The 23,246-nt window shown below is 35.7% G+C and overlaps 1 protein-coding gene across 7 annotated transcripts in view; it reads right to left on the bottom strand.

The window, feature by feature from the left end:
- HMBOX1 (homeobox containing 1) overlaps window positions 1-23,246 on the bottom strand; it is a 204,606-nt gene that overhangs the window by 50,025 nt on the left and 131,335 nt on the right. For all 7 annotated transcript variants that reach the window (XM_049632366.1, XM_049632365.1, XM_049632362.1 and 4 more), the window contains exons 5-6: window positions 13,113-13,223; window positions 1,739-1,892 (exon numbers count right to left, since the gene is read on the bottom strand). In XM_049632366.1, coding sequence (XP_049488323.1) covers window positions 1,739-1,892; window positions 13,113-13,223 — 265 coding nt within the window. The remainder of the gene's footprint in view (window positions 1-1,738; window positions 1,893-13,112; window positions 13,224-23,246) is intronic.

Below are 23,246 nucleotides of genomic sequence, written 5' to 3' on the forward strand. Positions count from 1 at the left end.
TTTTTCCCATCCCTAATATTATCAATTTTAAAATTAATCTCTCCTCACACAAACATTATGTGATAAATGTATATTGGTATCTTTATGAGTAAATTAAATGGCTGAATCAGTAGCAAAATTAGAACTTACACCAACTAGAAACTAATACCAAAGCCTACTTTGTTACCAAGAGGAAAAGGTATAGTACCACAAATAATTTTTAAGTTTGGTATTATTTAAATTTATGTGTGTTATGTGTAAGTTCTGGGGAAATTTTTTAATAGAATAAAAATTTTTAGATGAAAAAAATAAAGCAGATTATAAACATCAGGTCTCTGGGATGAAAATGTCTCACTCTTCTATTTTAACTGCTCAAGCATATAAGGATTTGTTATTCAATGAATGGCCTCTACGCTAATCTACAATAGACAGAGTGAGAAAAGTTATAGATGATAACATCAATGAATAATCTATAGTTTCATTTTGGCTACTGGATCCAACATCCTCATTAAGCAAACCTTTTAATTTCAACCTAATCACAAGAACAAAAAACATGGCCTCAACTTTGGCATTTTAAATATCCTTCTACTTCAGGTAGTAATGTCTAATGAGCTGGGAGATAATCAGGAAATAGGCAGGAAGAGAGATGACAGAAGTCCAGATGACATATTAAAAACCTTCATTTTATAGATAAAAAAGTTACTGCTTAGAGTTTGTGAGCTGCAAAAGTTGCACAGTTGGTTAACGCCAAAGCCAAATCCAGGTTTCAGGTCTTTGACTCGCAGTCAAATGCTCTTTCCAGTTTGCTGTTCGACTGATCAGATTAGACAATTGGGGAAAAAAGGTGAAGCTGGCTCAATGTCAATATGTATTCTATGTCAACATTGTATTCTATGTAAACATATTCTATGTTTAACTTAGAAGTTAAACCCAGTTTTAAACGTTCAATTCCATTCTTTTCCATTATTGAAATTATTGAGAAATCTCAATATTAAAATTCAATTGTTTTTACCTTTGCCTAATATATTCTTTTTTCTCTATATTTATTCTTGGGAATAAATAGTTTTTAAGTGGAAAATTATTACCTTATTGAATATAAAACTCTCCATCAAAACAGAATTCCATAAACATTACTTTTAGGTAGGAGACTAAAAGGGCAATTCTACTACAGGATCTACCCTAAATATACTGAACATTTAATAATCATATTTAATTAATCTATACCATTTTGGGTAGAAAAACAAAAGCTAAGATCAAATTCCAATCTAAAACATACTGAATATACTGACTATGGATAAGGTACTGGTGCTAGAGTCAGAAGATAAATTAACAAATCAAAGTAAAAAACAGTATTTTTAACTTTTGGGACTGAGCTCATTTAGGCCATACTCCTGATTGAAGGAAGTAAAATCTCAGTGGCCTTCTATATAATTATTCAATATTTCTGATGAAAATAAGACTTCAAAGAGCATTTCCAAAATAAAATATAAAGATCTAAACTCAGAAAAAGTCTTCTAAAGTTTCTTAAGTTACTGAGAACACTGTTTAGTTATATTCATACATGTTAACTCCAGTTTTATGAATTATAAATGGTAAGATCTTATTTCAATAATATAACGTTTATAATACCCCAAAATATATTTTGAGATAGAACCTACATCCCAAATTACTCGTCTGAAATGGAAACTGTCCAAATCTATCTTGAAGTTTCTCTCTTTCCTAAGTTTGGGACATTGCTCACGGGAAAGGAGACACGTACCTTTCCATGACAGCGAGGCACTCCTTTCTCCAGGTAAATCGACTCCCTCGTCGTAGTCGGAAGGTGCCAGATGTGGCAGAGACTGGAGGAGGTGTTTGTCTCCATTCTGGGTCCTCTATTGGAATGGGGGCTGGTCTCATACTTAGTGTAGCCCCTGAAACAAACAAGACTTTTTAGCAAAATACCTTGCAATTTATTAAAACCAATGACAAATATAATCATGAAATCAACAATAAATTGTTGTCCTTCTATTGAAACTTGTGAGCCAAATACATTTGCTATTTACATAAAAAAAAAAAAAAAATCCCCAGGGTCTCTCACAGTGCCCCATGCCAGTGCAAACTGTTGCCTTGAAACATTGCCTGGCTTCTGTGCCACAGGCTACCGGCACTGAAGCATGGAGAAATAAAAAAAATTTTGCCCCAACAAAAATTCAAAGGGAAAAAAACTCTCCTTAAAAAATTCATCATTAATCATTTTAAAATGTCAAATTTTTTTGGTCGCTTGTCATTTATGTCATTTTTTGAAACAAAGCCCAAAATCTCTCTTTTTAGGGGAATAGGAAAGTGTTGGTCTTTGAACTAGTGAGAACTTAATTTTCCTTAAAACAAATGCTTATTTATTTATTTAAAGTTTATTTATTTATTTTGAGAGAAAGACTGTGAGTGTGAGTTGGGGAGGGGCAGAGAGAGAGGGAGAGAGAAGACAATCACAAGCAGGCTCTACACTAACAGTGCAGAGCCCCACGTAGGGCTCAAACCCACGAACCTAGAGATCATTACCTGAGCTGGTATCAAGAGTTGGACGCTCAACCAACTGAGCCACCCAGGCACCCATTTTAATCTTTTTGAACAATATACAATACATTTCAAAACTTTTCATTACCACTCAAAGGACTTTTGTTATTGAGAAAATGGAGCCCTTAAAGAATGTATGCAGGTAGAAGATGAATTTAAAATAATCCTAATTATTGTAAACTTTTAAAGAAAAAAAGTTAAATATATATAGCACAAAGGCAGTAAGGTAGTTTTTGACATGATGTTAGTCTATTAGGTAACTAAATTAGATCTCCAAAGGTCTACCACCTCTTAAAGCTATATTATTTTCTGTTACCTTTTGAATGTAATAAAACCAATGGGGAAAAATGTAACTGGGATATTTTATTAATTTAGACTAGCCTTTTCTCAAATAATGAACTTCTGATAATGCGTGTATTCACCATTCGCCAACCTCCCCACCCCCCCTTCTTTTGGCTTGCTATAGACTTAAGCTTGCTATAGAAGCTATGAATAAAACAAAACAAAACAAAAGAGCAATACTGTCTCTGAACTCTGTAGACTTATTTCAAAGAATTTAAATATAACTTGGTATGCATTCACAGAGCTCAGTCCCTGGATCTCCCATTGTTCCTTCATTCTTTATACTGTTAAATTCATCTTCCCAAAGCATAATTATGATCACAGCATTCCAGTGACCAAAAGCCTTCAAAAAGTTCCCTCTGCCTATGGAATAAAATACAAACTCTTAATCTAGCCCTAGAAAGGTTATAAATTATTAGAATTATGTGGAATAATGCACATATTAATAAATATATATTTATTTCTTCATAAAAATAATACTTTATTTTTATTTTATTTATTTACTTATTTTTGAGAGAGAGACAAAGAGACACCATGCATGTGCACATACGCTGGGGAGGGGCAGAGGGAGAGAGAGAGGGAGGGAGGGAGGGAGGGAGGGAGGGAGAGAGAGAGAGAGAGAGAGAGAGAGAATATCTTAAGCAGGCTCCATGTTCAGCACTGAGCCGGATGCAGGGATTGATCCCATAACCTGACCTGAGCTGAAATCAAGAGTTGGATGCACAACTAAGTCACCCAGGTGCACCCATACTTTGTATATTGTACCTTGTAATTAATACCTTGGGAAGTGTTTCTACTTCACTACATATAGATCTCTATGTAGATTCACCTTAATAGCTATATATTTATATGCATTCTCTTATACAGAGGCTCAATATTTTAACCAATCTTGATTTTCCTCTCCAAACCTGCTGTCTTACAGTCCTTCCCATCTGAGTAAATAGCATCCCTATTCTTCAAATTACTCAGTGCAAAATTCCAGATTCATCTTTGACTTCTCTATTTCTCTGACATACCACATATCCAGTCCATAGCAAACCCTGTCAATTTTATCTTCAAAGTATATCCAGGCTCAGATCAATTTGTATTACCTCCACTAGCTTTAGAACAAGCCAGCATCATCTCTCCAAAGCCTAACTTCCTGGGATAGTTCCAAAGATGGCCCTTCACAGTAAGTCACACCTCTTGGTAATCATGCTCTTGAATGTAAGTTTGTCCTGTGACATGTTTTGACAACAGAAAACGGAAAGAGTTCAAGGCTAGGTAATAAGAAGCCTTGCAGCTTCTTACTAGATCTCCCGCAATGCTGGTTCTGGGAAAAGCCAGTTGCTATATAAGAAGTATGACTAACCTGACCCTATGATACTGTAAGGAAGCCCAAGTTAGCTACATGGAGTGAAAGATGCCTGGTCAGGGGTGCTTGGGTGGCTCATTTGGTTAAGTGTCCGACTTCAGCTCAGGTCGTTATCTCACGGCTCATGAGTTCTAGCCCCACATTGGGCTCTGTGCTGACAGCTCAGAGCCTGGAGCCTGCTTCCAATTCTTTGTCTCCCTGTCTCTCTGCCCGCCCCCCACCAAAACTGGCTCTCTCTCTCTCAAGAATAAATACACATGAGAAAAAAAAAATAAAACAAACAAAAAAGATGCCTGGCCAGCTCCCAGGTGCCACAATTGAGGAAAAAAAGCCATTCTGGACATTCTAGCTACATCAGATACCATGTAGAGAACAGTATAACCCAGCAGACAGAGAGGAATAAGACCTTAGGCATACAGTACCAATATAGCTATGTGGCAGTCAGCCTCCAAGATGGTTCCAAAGGATCCCTGCCTCCTGGTATTCACCCTGTTGTGTAGTTCCTTCTCATATTATACCAGGATTATTCTGTGTGACCAATAACATGTGGTAGAAGTGATGATACATCGCTTCTGATATCAGGTTATAGAATATATATACCATGGTGTCTGTCTTAGGTGCTCTACCTCTTAGATGAATGACTTGCTTGGGGGAAAAATAGTTGCCAGGTTGTAAGGACACTTGGGGAGCCAGAGGCGATGCCCATGTGGCGAGGACTTGGAAATCCCTGGGCAATAAGGAGGAAGGAACTGGGGCCTGCCAACCCTCACAAGAGTGGCCTTAGAGGTAGACTGTCCAGTCAGTTGATGGCTCAACTACAACCTCATGAGAACTCTGAGCAGAACCACCTTAGCTAAGCCACTCCTGGATTTCTGACCCAGAGAAATTGTGAGATAATAAATGTTTGCTGTTTTTGGCTGCTAAGTTGTAGGGTAATCTGTTGCACAATAATACAAAATAAATGTAAGACATTGCAACGATCTCCAGTTGTTTATTTCCCCATATTCCCCAGTGTACTGAAGATTATGAGTATTACTAACTATTCACATTTACAAATTTGGCAGGCAAAAAAAATTTCCTTTAATACTGAGATTTTACTATTAATGAGTATATTTTCTTGTTTACCAAAATTCACATAACTTTCCTTGTGAATTTTCCTTGTGAACTTTCCTTGTCTTTTGCCTTTTCTTTTGAGTTATTCACCTTACTGGTGTGTTAAAACAATACCAATTGCTAGTTACACAGATTGCAACTTTTTTTCCAGTTTGTTATTCACCTTTTATCTTTATTTATGGTGTGCTTTCTGATCTTAAATTTAATGAAGTCAAATTTGTCAACCTCTTCTTTTATGGCCAACATGTTTTGTTATCATTCAGAATATTTTTACAGACTTATTGTTTGAACCCTCAATAGATATGATTTCCTATTGTGTGTGAAGTAAATATTTACCTTCTTCCTCAAATGGACAAATGTATCATCACACAATGCTTTAGAGATTCATGGCTTAAATGTAGGCAGACTATGGCTTGCTGCCATAGTTTAAATAAAGTTTTACTGGAACACAGCCATACTCATTCATTTACATGTTAAATTTACATCAAAGTTTTACATTTACATTACATTTGCATCAAAGTTAACAAAGTTTAGGCAAAGGAAAAAAATGGGGTTGGAGTGTTTCAGAGTCTTTGCATTTTCTAAATGCAAGCAGGGATTACAGAATAACAAGGGCTCTAGAATCTACCTAAGTTACATTATATAAATTTTGTTCAACAGCCATGATAGAAGGTTCAAAACAGAGCCAAGCAGCTATCAAGGCTGATCAAGATGAGGTAAAAACAGACTGGCTAAGGCAGTAGTAGGTCCTTTCATCCAAAGCCTGGCTTCTGGTAAAGGATAAAGTTTCAGGGCTTCAGTGGATGAAGGATGAGGAATAGGTCAATAAATTATAATTAGCAGTCCACATTAAAACTATGGCATGCTTTCTTAGTTGAGTGATAAATGGGTATAAATAAAACAAAGAATACAAAGATGAGGTTGAAGAAAAGAAACTAACTGATAATAATGGCTCTTTCTTGGTATTGGGGCTTATTGGTCATGTAACTATGCTTCTTTATAATATTCTGTATTGTCCAGTTTTTCTATAAAAAGGAAACTTAGGTGAAATAAAATTGGTCACAAAGGAAAAAGAAAGGGAGAGAGAATGAAGGAGGGAAAAAAAGAAGAGATGAAATTAAGTAGTGACCTGGTTACTTTAAAATAAATCAAGGCAATTTATAATTTATGCACAAGGTGGAAACTCTGGAAACTCTGTAATTTCAAACTTGTAAATATACTGAATTTGAAACATAGTATTATCACATTACTTTTGAGGTATTTTTTCTTGTTCCTTTTTCTTCTTCAATATAGCAGTATTTAAAAATAGCACAAGCAGCATTCTGGAAATACTCCAATAAACACAGATTTATTCTAGAAACCTTAGTTAATCTTGCTTTAGTCAACATGGATGGAAAGCAATGAATAATCCAAGAATGGTTTCAAAATTCTGGACTCTGACAGAAAAATACAAAGATACTAAGAATGCAGGAATAATGTATGTAAGACTCTAAACCCCTCTGAATATAGGAGTTCTAGATTAGCTAAAGAACCCACCTTTTTTTCCCTACGGGAAATGTGTACCTATTTTCTTTATAGAAACATTTTTTTCTATCTTGTATCTGGGCTCTCATTAAGAACAAAATTTTGTACATTTATCTAGCAAATCTAAACCCAAGAGGAAAAGGAAAAAAACCTTTTCCTAATTTGCTAAGATCATTAGATTTTGATAAATGTTTTCTTTGTATATATGATAATTTTCTTGCTTATCAGGTTTACTTTTGGGTGAGCTTTTGCCAATCAACTAACAAAAGTATGACTACAACATACTATCCCATTCAGAGAAACTAGCTTCTTCAAAAGCAATTTCTCATTGTCCCCTATGTCACACACGTGATTTCCCCGACGCTCTTGACACTGCAGTAGTGAAGACAGAAGGCATTATTTCTGCTCTCCATATTTTACTTCATGTGCTCCCTGCATGAGCCTCCTGGCAAATTTTATTTGTTTAATTTAGAAAGAGGCAGAGCAGTACCACGAGCCAAGAGGAACTCAGCAAACCCTGTCTGCTATAGCAATGTTTAAATTAGACAAGGGAAAAGACTGCTGAGCTTAATTTGATTAAATAAAGGGGGGTTTGATGTCAACCATGGTGAATTTAGTACACACTTCTTTAAAAAAAATAGGTATTTTCTTGTAAATGTTTTCATAAGAAACAAGATAAAATGTATTTGATCAGTTTCCATCAGTCCATTTTATTCATACTCCTTGGCAGGCTTTGGGATATGCTGGGAAATTCTAATGATGTGTCTGTTATCAGAGAACTACACTATATCTATATCAACTGGATTATCAGTAAAAACAACCTAAATATCTACTTTATTCTTTTTCTTGCTGAGTCTACTTAAAAAGAGACTAAAAAACAAACAAACAAACAAAATCCTGTATCCAAATGGATCCAGAATGAAAAGGTTGAAAAAAAAAAAGAACTTCAGTCAAGGTAATATAGAGAGAAATGATCTGAGCCCAAGAATAGAGGGACAGAATGTACAAACATTTTTTTAAATTTATTTTCTAAATACTTATATTTACAAAAAAAGCACTTTTCATCTTAATGATTTTTCTTAATTTTGCATTTTCCTCCCAGAATATATGCAATGGGATGGTACCATTTCCATTTATTCTGATGAGCAAGTAAAAAATTATGATATAAAAGAACTTATCAATAAACAGGTCTTGACTATGTGAACCTAGGTTCTGTAGTTTTTATATCTTGAAAGCTGTTAACAAGGCAGGTTAATTTCTTTTTTTTGCCTCTCTCTCTCCTTCCCTCCCTTCCTTCTTTCCCTTTCTTCCTCCTTCTCTCTTTTCCATGAAACTTTGTATGTACTTTTTGAATATTATAGTACAAGTACAAAATTGATAAAGATATAAAAGGTTATACAGTTAATAGTATTCCTGCTACCTTGTACTCCCAGTCTCTCAGAGCCTCCACAGAACTTTTCTTAGGTCCAAATACAGCCTGATAGAGATGTTCTATGTTTACATAAGCATATACATGTGTGTATGTATTCCCTCTATATAAATGGCAGTATACTCTAATGTTTTCACCTTACTTTATTCACTTAAGAATTTGATATTTCTACATATTAAGTTTAACTCATATAAAGCCCTCTTTAAAACCTAGCTATTTAGTCTCCATACTATTCCATTTTATAGATATACTATAATTCATTTAACTGGTTCTTGATTGAGAGGCATTTAGGTAGATTCCAATCACCCCTGCAATGACCTGCAAAGAAAATTCTCATGTACTACAAGCAACTAATGACTGGACAGTGCATAAGCTATTTTTAGGTGTTAACATAATTTTAGTTCATCTTATCTAAACAGAATAGTAGTTTCAAAGGTCCATGAAGAAAAAATACTAGTTCTTCAGCTACTATCAAAGGTTATTTTAAAGTCAACAAAGATGCATTTATACCTAGAAAGAATTCTATACCATATTAGCTCTTATATTAAAGGTGAAAATGCAATGAAAAACTTCTAAAAATTAACTTTCAATCACTAACATCCAATTACTGTTAATGCTATGAAAACTACCAGTTGACAATTATAAACTTATCCTCCTCTCTTCAGCTAACTTTAAATTTTGTCCTACAGAAAACCAGACTAGAAAGAACTTGGAACCTATATGGATTTGGTTTTCAAATAAAAATAGGAAGTCCTTTAAAAAGGGGACAATCAGCAATACAACTTCATTGAAAACCAAATGTACATAATTAGAGGAATTTAGTTATTTATTATTTACTTTTAAGTAAACTGTACATCCAACATGGGGCTCAAACTTACAACCCCAAGATCAAGAGTCACATGCTCTACCAAATGAGTCAGCCAGGTGCCCCTAGGGGAACTTATTTTTAAATGGAGGTACTAGTTCCTTAAAGAAACCAATTCCTTATCAACAGCTGGATGAATGCTATTAGTGTTTTCCCATTTTCCTGTTTTAATGCCCTAGTTCCACCTTCCTCCAATTTCCTGATAATAGTTTAGTGGAACTCTGATCCCAAGACAAACTGAAATAAAAAATAAGATAAAAAAACAAAACATTTTTTCTTTTTGTTTTTAGTGATTATTTATTTTTGAGAGAGAGAGAGAGAAACAAAGCATGAGCAAGGGAGGGGTAGAGACAGAGAGGGAGCCAGAGAATCCAAAGCAGGCTCCAGGCTCTGAGCTGTCAGTACAGAGCCCAACGTGGGGCTTGAACCCATGACCTGAGCTGAAGTCAGATGCTTAACTGACTGAGCCACCCAGGTGTCCCTCTTTTTTTTTAAGTTAAGAAAATTTACTTTTACAAACCCTTGTGTAGAGCGCTTTCAATAGAACGCAGCTAGGGAGCTGCTTTGCTATGCAGGAAACCTGGACCCAGAAGCAGGTCACCTACGAATGGTTTAGCACCAGGTTCCCCACCAAAGTGCACTGTGTGAGGGGTGAGGGGTGGTCCCCTCTCCAGCCGGCCCGTTTCCTGACCTAGGGGCTCTCTGTACCCCACCGGTCCTGACCCCAGGCTGTATTGCTCCATCTGGGCGGGATTCTGACATAGAGACATTTAATCATAATCCCACAGATGGCAGTTTTGTCCCATTGGCTCCTCAGCCAAGCACTCAACAATTTTTAATAAAACAGCTTCAGAAGAACACTATATCACCCCAGTGCTAAAAACTGGACTCCAATAGTAGTATTCCGCAGTCAGCAGTGCTATCAGATCAGCTACAACAACAAGGCTGCGGTGGCCTGAGAGCTGTACCTTAGTCCCCTTCCTCTTTCTGGTGAATTTATTTTCCTGGCATCCTAGTCTCCTCCTGGAATTAGAGCTCAGCCTTGAAATCCCAGTGTGAGATAGGAATGTAGCCTCACCAACTGTGATGATATATCAAGGCACTGTTCTAAGTGCCAATGCAAGAGACAAAAATCCCTTTTCTTATAGAGGATGAATGCCTGACACAGTTGACTGGTATTTGTCCTTCAAATTCTTCACTGTTCTGCCCTATACATTTTGGAATATCTTGACAATCTCTCGGGTGTTCCCTCCTGGCAGACAATTGCTGAGATGTGCCAGGTTTATGAACCCCCTAGGTATAGCTCCTTATTTACCTACCTGAACCTTTGTTATCAGCCTAAACTGCTCTATTAAGCAGACCAAGTGCCAAGTTTTTGTCATTCACCATCTGATTTGCTTTGTTGTATGTGAGTCATGGATGAAGTGATGTCTTTGGGAAGACTGCTTAGAGTTGAGTTTTAAGTGTTGCTTCAAGTATGATTTTATCTTAAGACTGTCTAATAGGGTAGCCACTAGCCACATGTGGCTATTGAGCACCTAAAAGTGGCTGGTTGAAAATGGTGTGTGCTTGAAGTGTAAAATACACTTGAATTTCAAAGAATCAGTACAAAGAGAAAGAAAAAGAGAAAGAAGTCTCAATAATTTTGAAAAGTATCGAATTAAACTTGAAGTGTCAATATATCTTTGCTAAATAAAATAGATTATTAAAATTAATTTTAGCTATTTCTTACTTTTTAAAATGTGGCTACTAGATAATTTTAAATTACATGTCATTTGCATTGTATTTCTATTGAATTGTGCCCCTTTAGAACATTTAGCTAATGGCAGCAACAATAGAGTCATTAGTTTGAGAGATCTGCTTGCCTATCTACCTATCATAAGAATACCTAAAAATGAAGGTTCTTTGCAGAAAAACTGCCAGCTAATAAATGTCGAAGGAATACTAAATAAATAAGATCAACACCATTTTGCAATCCCCAACAGAATAACTCATTAAGTAAGCATCATCAATGGATGCTAAAACCATTAACAAAAGTTTCCTGTTCATCCAGTGACAAAATGACACCCTACAGATTATTTACAAATTGCAAAGACAAGATCCAGTGGTTCTTACTTTAACAAATGATTGAACTTAGCATATGAACAGTGCTACAACCTGACATTACATAAACCTTGATACATGAGGTAAACGTTACTCACAAAGCATTTTGCCCCAATGTTTGTGAACATTTTCAAACATACAGAAACAAAGAAGAAATTTTATGATGAAAATCTATATTCATATCATATAAAATTGTACTCATTTACTTTATCACATTATCTACCTCCTTATCCACTTTATTTTGATGCATTTCAAAGTATATTGTAGACATTACTACATGCCCTCTCTAAATAATCTATGAAGTATTCCTGCCAAAAATGTTTAATTTGAATCTAATCAAGCCTCTAATCCTAACTTGTAGTTTACAGGAAATACAGGCACTAGAGAGGAATAATTTAATTGACCCTAAGAGGAAAGAGAAAAATGCAGAATATGGGACATTCTGTAAGGTTAGAGAGTTTAAAAAGTTTATGTTATGAAAAAAAAAAAGTTTGAGTGACCAGACTTAAGAGTCTAAAGAGATATGACAAATTCCAATTTGTCAACCTAAATCAGATACTATTTGATTAAAAAAAAAGACATTCTTGCAACTAGAGAAATAGGAATATAAACTAGATGTTTGTATCTATTATACAACCATAGGGGCTGTGGTTATTCAGGCGATTATTCTTTTATTCAGGAGAGGAATGCTGAAGAGAAAGACAGGTGTATACATGCATATACATAAATAGATTTTTAAATTTATTCATTTATTTTACAGGGATAAAGCAAATACAGCAAAATGTTAACAATTATTGTATCTAAAAAGAGGGTAAACAGGTGTTCACTGTGTTGGTCTTTCAACTTTTCTGTACATCTGAAACATTTCAAAATAGAAACTGGGGGAGGGTAGATTAAAAAAAAATCCATTGCAGAGATGTTGATATGGTCTGTCTATTTTGTCCTGCCTGGGCCTTTCAGATCAGGAATGTGATCTTTAAAAAAACAAAAACAAAAAACTTACCACTCACATACACATAAATATGTTTTGCAACATTATTTCTATCTCAGAGTCAATACTATTATTAGCTAAGTCTTCAATATGCAATATTCCAACTGATGATTTAACCTATAATAAGCAATGGCTTTAATGCTGTGCTATTACAGAATACAGCTCAATCACAAGGCTAACCTTGAGATCAGGCTCGCTGCCACCAGTCTGTGTAGTGTGTAGATTGATACAGGCTGTCATACAACATCAGACTCTATATACCACTTGTTAAGGGTATCCTACAACAGATCTTGCCTACTCCTGGCAACTTCAGACATAAGGGTTCTCGCGATCTTTTTTCCTTCAGATTTTATTCTACTTTCCAACCTATTGCTGCTGCCAAAGTCATCAGGGCAGTTTCAGTCTAAAGTCCAAAGACATGCTCATCATCCAGGTAATTAGAAATAGAAGATCATTAGCAGAGATCACTGGATACAGTATAGAATAAACTAAATAAAAGTATGAAATTAACATTATTAACTAAAGTAACATTTAGAAAAAAATAGATATGGAATCTTATGTGTGAACCTATAGTTGAAAAAAGAAATCAGCCACTGCTGCTTTTAAACTATGGTTAGAAAAAGCATATAACCTGGAAACAAAGAGCTGCCTTGGAGGAAGGAGTGAAAAGGACTAGTATTAGACCCTAAACTAAAAACTGATATAATCAGGGCTTAGGTTTTACAGTTTAGAAGGAAAAAGGAACAACAGGAAAGTATGAAACTACCTTAGTGAAGACAAGTCAGCATACAAATTTAAAAAAGTAATTAATTATAGTCTTGTTTCAGATGCAATAAAATAAGGAAATGATATTTACCAGGGTTTGTCTTCTCAAGTTGATACCATCGGTAAAATGCTCTTTTCTTCTGTTCGCTCAGGTCTGATCCCTGCTGCAACAGCCAATGAGAGATCCGGCTCTGACTGATCCCTGTGTAGAAAGAGAAACAGCTGTTGCGGGTACTGAAATTACAGGGAAGCTGAGGGCTATGTTGGTCCTAGGTTAGTGGGTGCTTTATTCTCTGTGTTACTCTATAAGGAAGCAACTCGAGCAAACTCTCTCATGATAAGACTTCTTTGTAAAGGCTGACCGCCCGCCCTGGCTAGAATATACTCAGCAATGATCTACTAGAGGTGAAAGCATTTTATTAACTGAGACTTGAAAGTGGTCTCTAAAATTAATCTATAAGCTAGGTTCATGTGAGATAAATGAAGAGATTCCTAATTAATAGTTATATGTCAGAAGTCTATTAGATTTGTGCTCCTTCTATCACCACCTATACCCCAATCCTGGTTGAGAATATTAGAACTTTTACCTGATACTGAGAAGAAAAAAAAAAAATGAAGCCAGCAAGTTTTGCTATTCATTATCAATACTGATGAAAAAGATTTAGGGACTGAAAAAGGAGAGGTCATGAAAACCTTTTCAATAAGGTTTCTGGCTTATTTGTTAATTTACGTAGGTGTTTTCAGACGTGTTACTATTAGTACAGTAGAAAGAATTTCTACTGAAAGAATTTTAGAATTAAGCTGCAGGATGACCTCTTAAGAAATCTCAAGAGGTAAAGACATTCTTCTAAGACACAGACTTATAACAGTAAAAAAAACTGAATAGAATATAAAGCAGTTTTCAACTACCTCTAAAAAGTTCCTGACAGCAATTAATTAAAAATGTGAAAAACCTCCACATCTGAAAGTAAAAACACATGTCTAAAACTTACTAGTATGAGAATCATGCTTCTTCTGGTCATTGTAGCTATTCCAAAATGAATAATTCAATATACAACTGGCAAAAGCAAAGAATAATAGGAAAGATAAAACTCTCTTATACACTCATAAGGCAACTTCCAAAAGACCCTTCAGTTCTCACAGAGGGTTAACAGTATCTAAATTCTCCCAAGGAATTACTTATGGTAACTGGATAGTACCGAATGCCACCTGTGCCAACACCTGTTTAAAACCACAATGCACAATAGGAAGGGTGCTGTCATGGAAGTAATCACACCTCCTAACATGAGAAGAAGCTGGGGGTCTGGTGATCACATTTAACTCATTAAAAGCAAGCCCCTGGAGTTTCATACTTTAAAAACCAATGTTAATAGAATATTTCAGGAAACCAGGGAAAGGAAATTTGTTAAAAGAAAGGCTGGGGTTCGAAGAAAATTTCTGATTGGAAATACCCTTCACTTTCAAGGGTGAAAGTCAAATAGGTTCTAAAACCTAAGTGATTACATTATCAAGTAATTCACAGTAGTTTTCCAGTAGACTGAAGATGTATGTGATGCAGGTGTTGGCAGCTAGCACTGTATGCTTGTTCTAAGAGAATGCAAATTATTCTGGATAATTAAATTGGCTGTGTTTAGCAATGCTTTCACCAAAATTCTAGTTTCAGATATTATACTACCTTTTACACTACTTTTAAACAAGAGTGAAAAAAACAACCATTTCCCACTATGAAATCAAAATTGGTTTTCAGGTCATAAAACGAAAATATTTAATATGGATTCTTCATATTGGCACCATACTACTCGAAACCAGAGGTAATTTGAGAAAAATCTGTTGAGAAAATAAAAAAAAGAATATACAGAGATTCTGAAACTTTCAGTATTAAATCTGCACACAGATCACAGAGCCAGTAGATATTGGAACTGTCCAGGTTCTGGTGGTGCTGTAGTGGAGGAAGAGGGAAAAAGCCCATCAAAGGAGATTAAATTATGATCTAGTCACATAATAAAATATTGGGCAGACTTTTTTTTTTAATGTTTATTTATTTTTGAGAGAGAAAAAAAGAGAGAGACAGAGCATGAGTCAGGAAGGGGCAGAGAGAGCCAGAGACACAGAATCCAAAGCAGTCTCCAGGCTCGGAGCTGTGAGCACAGAGCCCGACATGGGGCTCAAACTCCCGAACTGCAAGATCATGACCTGAGCTGAAGTTGGTGCTTAACTGACTGAGTCACCCAGGTGCCCCTGGGCAGGCTTTTAAAAATATTCAAAAACAGCCATCAAAAACAAATAATAACAAACCAAACAAACAAAAAGGCATCAATACCAAATGGCTGGCAACAACGTACAATATATGGAACTCTCATACTGCTGATGGAAGGGTAAGAAGTCAGGGCCACTTTGGAAAACAACTGGGCAGTATCTACTAAAGGTGAATAAATGCATACCGTATGACCTAGTAATTTCTTTCCTTGATATACAGCAATTTGTACATACTCAATAGAAGTGTGTGCAAAAGGCATGTACATCTTGTACATGTACAGACCCACAGGAGCATTTATTCATAATGATCCCCAATCTGAAACAACTCAAATGTCTATCAACAGGAGAATACATAAAAATAATGATTTATACATTCAACTAGAGACTACCATACCAAATAGCAAAAGGATAAACAAACCACTGCTATATGCAACCAAATGAATAAATCTCACAAAAATAATATAGGCCAAAAAAAGTTAGATGCACATAAAAAAGTCACACACAACTATATGACTCAATGCATATACAGCTAAAAAACAGACACAATTTATCTATATGGGTGGCAATCAGAATAGTGGTTACCTACAGTTAGGAGAGGAAGTATAAAGAAGGGTTATGTAGTGACTGGCATCATTACTGATCTTGATCTGGATGACAGTTATATGTGTATACTCACTTTATAGAAATCATTAAGCTTTATATGTGTATATTCACTTTATAAGAAGTCATTAATCATATAGTTTTATGAATATATTTTTACATAATCTACATTGTTTTGTGAAGTAACAAAACCTTATATATAGAAAGATACACAATAGGAATTCAGAATGGCATATTTTTCATACATTGTATACCTCTACATTATTTTCTTAATCTTTCTACAAATATGTATTAGTTTATTTTATATTTAGCCTTTCCTTATAAACACTACATACTTTGTTGGTTGCTTTAAAAACACTGTAATGATGCTAAACAACAGAGATCTGCAAAAAGAAGTTAATTTCAGCCTTCCCTCACCAATTCCACTGAGGTAAGTAATGTTAACTGTTAATTTATGTTGTTCCACAATTTTCTCCATATGTAATTATTAATTTATAAAACAAAAGAAGATAATAAAGAATATCCTCCTGTCTAGTCTTTTATGTGTGCAGATAATAAACAAAGAACTTCTTCCCTGTAAATTTAATTCATTTTCATATACTAAATACAGAAAACAAAGTAATAAAGCAAGTAGTTTTTTCCAGAAGAGGTACTACAAAAGCTGAGTATGTACAATAACACATTTCACAGTCATTTTTCTTGGTTAGCAGCTTGCTGATAGGTGAGGTTCCTTTAACATGCATCCTTCCGTGGCTGGTCCATGCCTTTGGTCCATGGTTCAGTTGAGTTGGTCCATGCTTCAACTGAGGTAGGTGTCAGAAAGCCCTGCTGCTTTTGTCTGCTTTGGTACTCCTTCTTGGGAGAAAAACTCCCTAACTCCCCTCCCACTGCTGAAAAAAATAAAAAGTCATTCTCCACATGTTTTAGCTCCTCATAACCCCTTCTCCACCTTTCACAGGGCAGAAGAAAAGAAAAATTTACATATAACTTTCATACACTCAGAGACTACAACTAACCCCCATTAATTTCTTTCCAATAAGAAAGTGATGGATCACAAAGGACAAAAAAATGCCAGTCTCATGCACATTCTTTTCTGAGCTTCAGCTTTGTCATGCTCCTTCCAGTTCCTCAAATGCCACGCTCCCTTCCACTAGAGGGCTCTCTACCACAACCCAATCTGGTCAAAATCCCTAATGCTACAATTTAAATGTTCTCTCTTCCTTCCGCGTCCTGTGGAAAGCCACAACTACTGACCACTCCCATCATCTTCATCTTTGAAATGCCAGATACAACTGCCCAGTGCGAGTTTTCAGTCAGCTTCAGGGACTGCTTTGCTAGCTCCTTAAATGCTAGTGTCCCAAGGGTTCCATCTCTAAGAATCTTCTCTTACTCTACACACTCTTCCTCTGGTCATCTCAACTGTCAATAATCGTGACGTTAAAATTCTAAGTGTCGATGACTTCCAGAGCACCAGACTGTTATTTCAACCATCTGCTAGATAGTTTCATGAAATTTTGCAACAGGTATTCAATATCATTAATTTAATTCATTATCCTCCTCCTTTAAATCTGCTCTTCTTCTGTGTCCCCCCCCCCATCTCAATTTTACCTACCATTCTATTCTTTCCTCCAAATCTCACATGCTTACTATATCCAATCACTTCTTAAAATTCTCTTTATGTTCTCTCTAATTCTCATGTCTGCAGTTTGGAATCTCACCCCCTTTTGCCTGGAGAATTGAAATAACTTTGATACAAGAACAAGCCATCTAAGATCCACAAAGTACAAAATCCTCATGATCAGATCTTTTTTATTACAAGATCATTGCACAGTTGAAAAAGTAAAATGTGATTCTTCAAGTAATTTTCTACCTGAGAACTGCAGTCATCTCTATAATTTAGCTTCCACAGTGTAACCAGAGTTGTATCTCAAAAGTTTTAAGTTAAAACACATTCTCCATAGGGGTGCCTGGGTGGCTGAGTCAATTAAGCATCTGACTTCAGCTCAGGTCATGATCTCACAGTTTGTGAGTTCAAGCCCCACGTCGGGCTCTGTGCTGACAGCTCAGAGTCTGGAACCTGCTTCAGATTCTGTGTCGCCCCCTCTCTCTGCCCCTTCCCTGCTCATGCTCTGTGTCTGTCTCTCAATAGTAAATAAACGTTAAAAAAAATGAAATAAAAAACGCATTCTCCATAAAAATAATTCATTAACATGCAGAAAAAAGTCCATCCTCCATCTCAACTTTTCTCTTATTCCCTATCCTAGAAATATCCTTGTTTATTTGGCATGAAACCTTCCATACTCTTTCCTATGCACTTATGTCTTTTAAGACATAAACATGTATCTGTATATATATATAGTTTTTTTTAAAAAAACACATATTTGTAGTTATTCTATATGTAATAAGTAATGTTTTGCACATAATGCCTTGGAATTTTCATCATTCTAATGGCTATGTAATATTCTACACCACAATCCACCTACATATCTACCTGTTATTGAACATTTCAGTTGTTGCTAATGGTTTAATTATACATGATATATACATGACATACATGATATATAAATATATATATATATATATATATATATATATATGCACACACACACATATACACACACACGATACAGGATAATTATGGTTTAATTACACATGATGATGAAATAAGCACTCTATGCATATCTCTGTGCATATGAATGGATATTTTAGGAGAGAGTCACAAGAATGGAATTTTTGATTCATAGTATATGAGCATTTAAGTTTGTGACAATACCGAAGAGGATTGTACCACATTTTATACTCTAACCAAGTGATGAGAATGTCTCCTTACATTCTCATGATTATTGAATACTATAAAACTTATTTTTGAAAGTCTTTCATTTTGAAATACATGCTCATTATAAAAAAAAAATTATAAGCAATTCAAAAGGAAAAAAAATAAGAGGAAAACTAATTAAAACAAAAAACAAAACAAAACAAAACACAGGAGCACCTGGGTGGCTCAGTCAGTTAAGTGTCCAACTTGTCCAACTCTTGATTTTGGCTCAGGTAATAATCTCATGGTTCGTGAGATCAAGCCCCATGTTGGGCTCTGTGCAGACAGTGCAGAGCCTATTTGGGATTTTTTCTTTCCCTCTCTCTCTCTCTCTCTCTCTCTCTCTGCCCCTCCCCTGCTCATGCAGTGCACTCTCTCTCTCAAAATAAATAAATAAATAAATAATAAAAAACATACACATCTAAAACAAAACCAAAACCCCCAAAACCCCCCACCCCCACACGCATCCAAATTCTCACCACTAAAATATAACTATACTCATAACAAGATCATTCCAAGCATATGTAGACATAGGACAGGCAGAATTACTAAAATGACATACTACAGACAGAATTTTAAAAAATAAAAACATAAAATTCAGTCTGATTTAGATGTAAGAAAAAAATTTTTAATAAACTAGAGTGTAAATAAAGATCAATTCAACTTTAGTAAATGCTTCTGTGAATTTAGCAAATTCAAATAAGGTACCTAAAAAAATGCATTAAAACAAGAAAAAGGATTATACAAAAGCACTGGGAGGCTGGAAGCATTACTTTCTGACTTCTGGCCAGAATGTAATGGCTCCTGGCTAAAAAGCTGAGGAATTAGCAGGCTGTGGTGGCCAGGCTCTAAGATGACCCCTAATAATCCTCTTTGTCTTCCTCCTTTTGTGTAATCCCCTCCAACACTGCTTGAGGGTTGGTTTATGCAACTAACAGACTATGGCAGAAATGACAGTCTGTGACTTCTGTGCTAGGTCACAAATGACATTACAGTTTCTGCCTTGCTCTGAAAGTTGGTTCTGAGGGAAGCTAGTTGCCATGCTGTGAGACCACTCAACCAGACCTATGGATAAACTTATATGGCAAAAAACGGAGTCATTCTACTAACAGCTATGCAAGTGAATCACCCTGGAAGGGAGTCCTCTGGTCTTACTTAAGACTCCCAATGACTGCTACCTCCTGAGAACACCCTGAACCAGAAAGATCTAAGCTGCTCTTGGACTCTTGACCCAGAGAAACTGAGACAATAAATATTTAGGTTTCAAGTTGTTAACATCTGATATTCTTTTTTTTTTTAATGTTTATTTATTTTAAGAGAAAGAGTGTGAGCAGGGGAGGGGCAGAGAGAGAGAGGAAGAGAGAGAGAATCCCAAGCAGGCCCTGCACTGTCTGCACAGAGCCCAGTGCGGGGCTCAGTCTCCTGAACCATGAGATCATGACCTCAAGCCTAAATCAAGAGTTGGATGCTTAACCAACTGAGCCACCCAGGCACCCCTAGATCTTATGTTATTTCTTATGCAGCAATAGATAACTCATATGCATACATATACTATACTTTCCTCATCTCTCTCCCTGGCCTTTATACCCCACTCCTGATATTTGGAATGTATTTTTGCATAGTTAACATTTGTAATCTGTTCTGGATTCATAATTCCCATAGTTGTTTACTCAAAGTTCTAAATTTGAATGGATTCAAGATTTACCATAGAGTTCCCCAGGTTTTCCACTCCATACATTTTTTGTTTTTAATTAAAACATATTTTACCTACAGTAAAGTACACTACTCTTAAATATATATTTCAATGACTTTTGACTGTGTATACACACATATGACCATTGCTCAAATTAGTATAATAGATTATTTTCATGCTCCCTAAAAGACCCTTCTTGTGCCTTTCCAGTTAATCCCAAATTCTACATTTTCAATTTAATTTTTGGCAGTATTTCTTCATCAAGAAGTTTTTATTACTGCAGGTTTATCGATGCTATTCTTCCCAGTCCTTGTATGCTTATGTTTGTCTTCCATGTTTATTTTTTGAGGACAACTCTATTGGGGGGATTAGGGTTTCCTTTGAAATCTGTTTGGCTGGAGTGATGTCAATGGGAATGGCAGAGTAAGGGCCTCTGAAAAGCCAGTCCTTCATAAATGCAACAAGAGCAAAAGCAGCTCTACCATAAAAATACTGACAAAAATTATTAGAATCAACGTTTTCAGAACTCTGGAAATTAACAAAAGGCTTGCAACAATCCGAGGAGTACTTATTCAAGAAAAAATGCTAAATTTTAATAAGAGATGTTTGACATTTTAACCAGACCTACACCCATTCCCATCATCCCAGCAGCACAGTAGACTTGAAAACCAATATTCCTGCAATCACAGTGGAAACCAGGTGTAGCCTAGTAGCCACTGGAGGGGGTAAAACAGGTTTGGAGTTCTCTAAAACACCATTCAAAGAGAACTGTAATTATTTGACCTGTCAATTCTCTGCCAACTCCCATGTGCAAGTCTTGTCCTTATTGATTCAGACCTCATTCAGGGTGAATAGCCTTTTCCCTGGGAGGGGAGAAAAAGGGTGGTGGTTTGTTGAAAACAATCAGAGGCAGTCATTTAACAACACCATTAATATTAACTGAGGTAATGACAACAGTTGGGGCAAACAAGCAATTGATCAAAATATTTAAAAAGCTGAGGAATGAGATGTCTATCAGTATCTCTGAAAAGCTTTGACAGGGGCACTTGTAAAGCATGCAACTCTTGACCTCAGGGTTATGACTTTGAGCCCCATACTGGGCATGGGCCTACTTAAAAAAAAAAATGCTTTGACATATTTTTAGCCTTTTAGGCCAGGTGCATGTGTAGGGCTGTGTATATGCCTAGGTCCATGTGCATGATCAGAGTAACGTACATGTGAAACTCCTAAGCTCTCACTTCTGGCTGACCTTGAGGCATGGTGTAAAGAGAAAGTGAAGGCAAAGGCAGAATTATGAAATGCCTACCTGAGCATTAAAAGCATACCATAATACACATTCAGAGCCCCTCTACAAAGCTGGGAAACTTATTGTTCCAGACATTTAAGGAAATCTCTGTCCAATAATTAGCTGACAACTAAGCTAACAAGAAACTTCAGTAGCCACACACTGTATATAGGATTAGTTCAAGAAAGTCACTAAACAAAGAAAGACCAACAATATCAAACACTAATAACAACAAATCCAAGGGTAAGGAGGAATCTGATTTCCAGATTTCTACATTATTTAAGAAGTGCCCAATTTGAAAAATAAAATTTATAAACCATGCAAAGAAATAAGAAGTATGACATATGCATAGTAAAAAAAGCCATCAATAAATGTCTTTGAAGAAATTTGTGGACTTACCAGACACAAATTTAAAATAGCTATTTTAAAGATATTCAAAGAAGCAGACAAAACATGTCTAAAGAACTAAAGGAAAGACTGAGAAAAATGCCTTATCAAACAAAACATCAATAAAGAGACAGGAATTATAAGAAAAAATCAAATAGAAATTTTGGAGTTGAAAAGTACAAAAAGTGAGAGGAAGAATTTACTAAAGAGGCTCAACATCAGAACTGGCAGGAGAAAACTAAAGACAGGTCAATTGAGATGATTTATTATGAGAAACAGAAAAGTAAAGAAAGAATATTTGAAAAAATAATGGCGAGTTTCCAAATTTTATAAGAAAACTTTAATCTACACATCCAAGAAGCTCAGAAGTCTTTATGTAATGTAAATTTTGAGAGATCCACACGTAGAAACATAAACTGTTGAAAATCAAAGACTAAGAAAATTTGAAAGCAGCAAGAGAAAAAAGTGACTCATTATGTACAAGGAATACTCAGTAAGATTAATGGCTGATTTCTCATTAGAAACAGTCAGTAGAGGCAGTAAGATGATATATTCAAAGTGCTGGGGAGAAAAAAAGAATGTCAATCAAAAACTCTATATCCAGCAAAACTATCCTTCCAAAATGAAAGAGACATTAAGACACTATCAAACTCTGGGGTGCCTGGGTGGCTCACTCAGTTAAGCATCTGACTTCGGCTCAGGTCATGATCTCACAGTTTGTGGGTTCAAGCCCCATGCTGGGGGCTGACAGCTCTCTGGTGACAGCTTGGAGCCTGAAGCCTGCTTCTGATTCTATCTCCCTCTCTCTCTGCTCCTCCCCCACTTGTGCTCTGTTTCTCTCTCTCAAAAATAAATAAACATTAAAAAAATTAAAAAAAAAAAAAAGAAAGACATTGTCAAACTGGATAGAATCTGCTGTCAGCTGACCTGACCTACAAGAAAAGCTAAGAGAATTATTTTAGATGAAATGAAAGGACACAAAATAGTAATACAAATACACAAAAAGAAATAAACAGTGCCAGTAACTGCAATGATGAAGTAATGACAAAACACAGTCTAAAAGTATTTTTTTGTTTGGAACTACTTTTATCCCTATTTGATTTCAAATTAGATAATGCAATAATTACAAATCAAAGTTGATAGGCACACAATGTGTAGCGTATAATTTGTGTGACAATAATAGCACAAA

The sequence above is a fragment of the Panthera uncia genome, chromosome B1 (assembly GCF_023721935.1).
Source record: "Panthera uncia isolate 11264 chromosome B1, Puncia_PCG_1.0, whole genome shotgun sequence".
Classification (NCBI taxonomy): domain Eukaryota; kingdom Metazoa; phylum Chordata; class Mammalia; order Carnivora; family Felidae; genus Panthera; species Panthera uncia.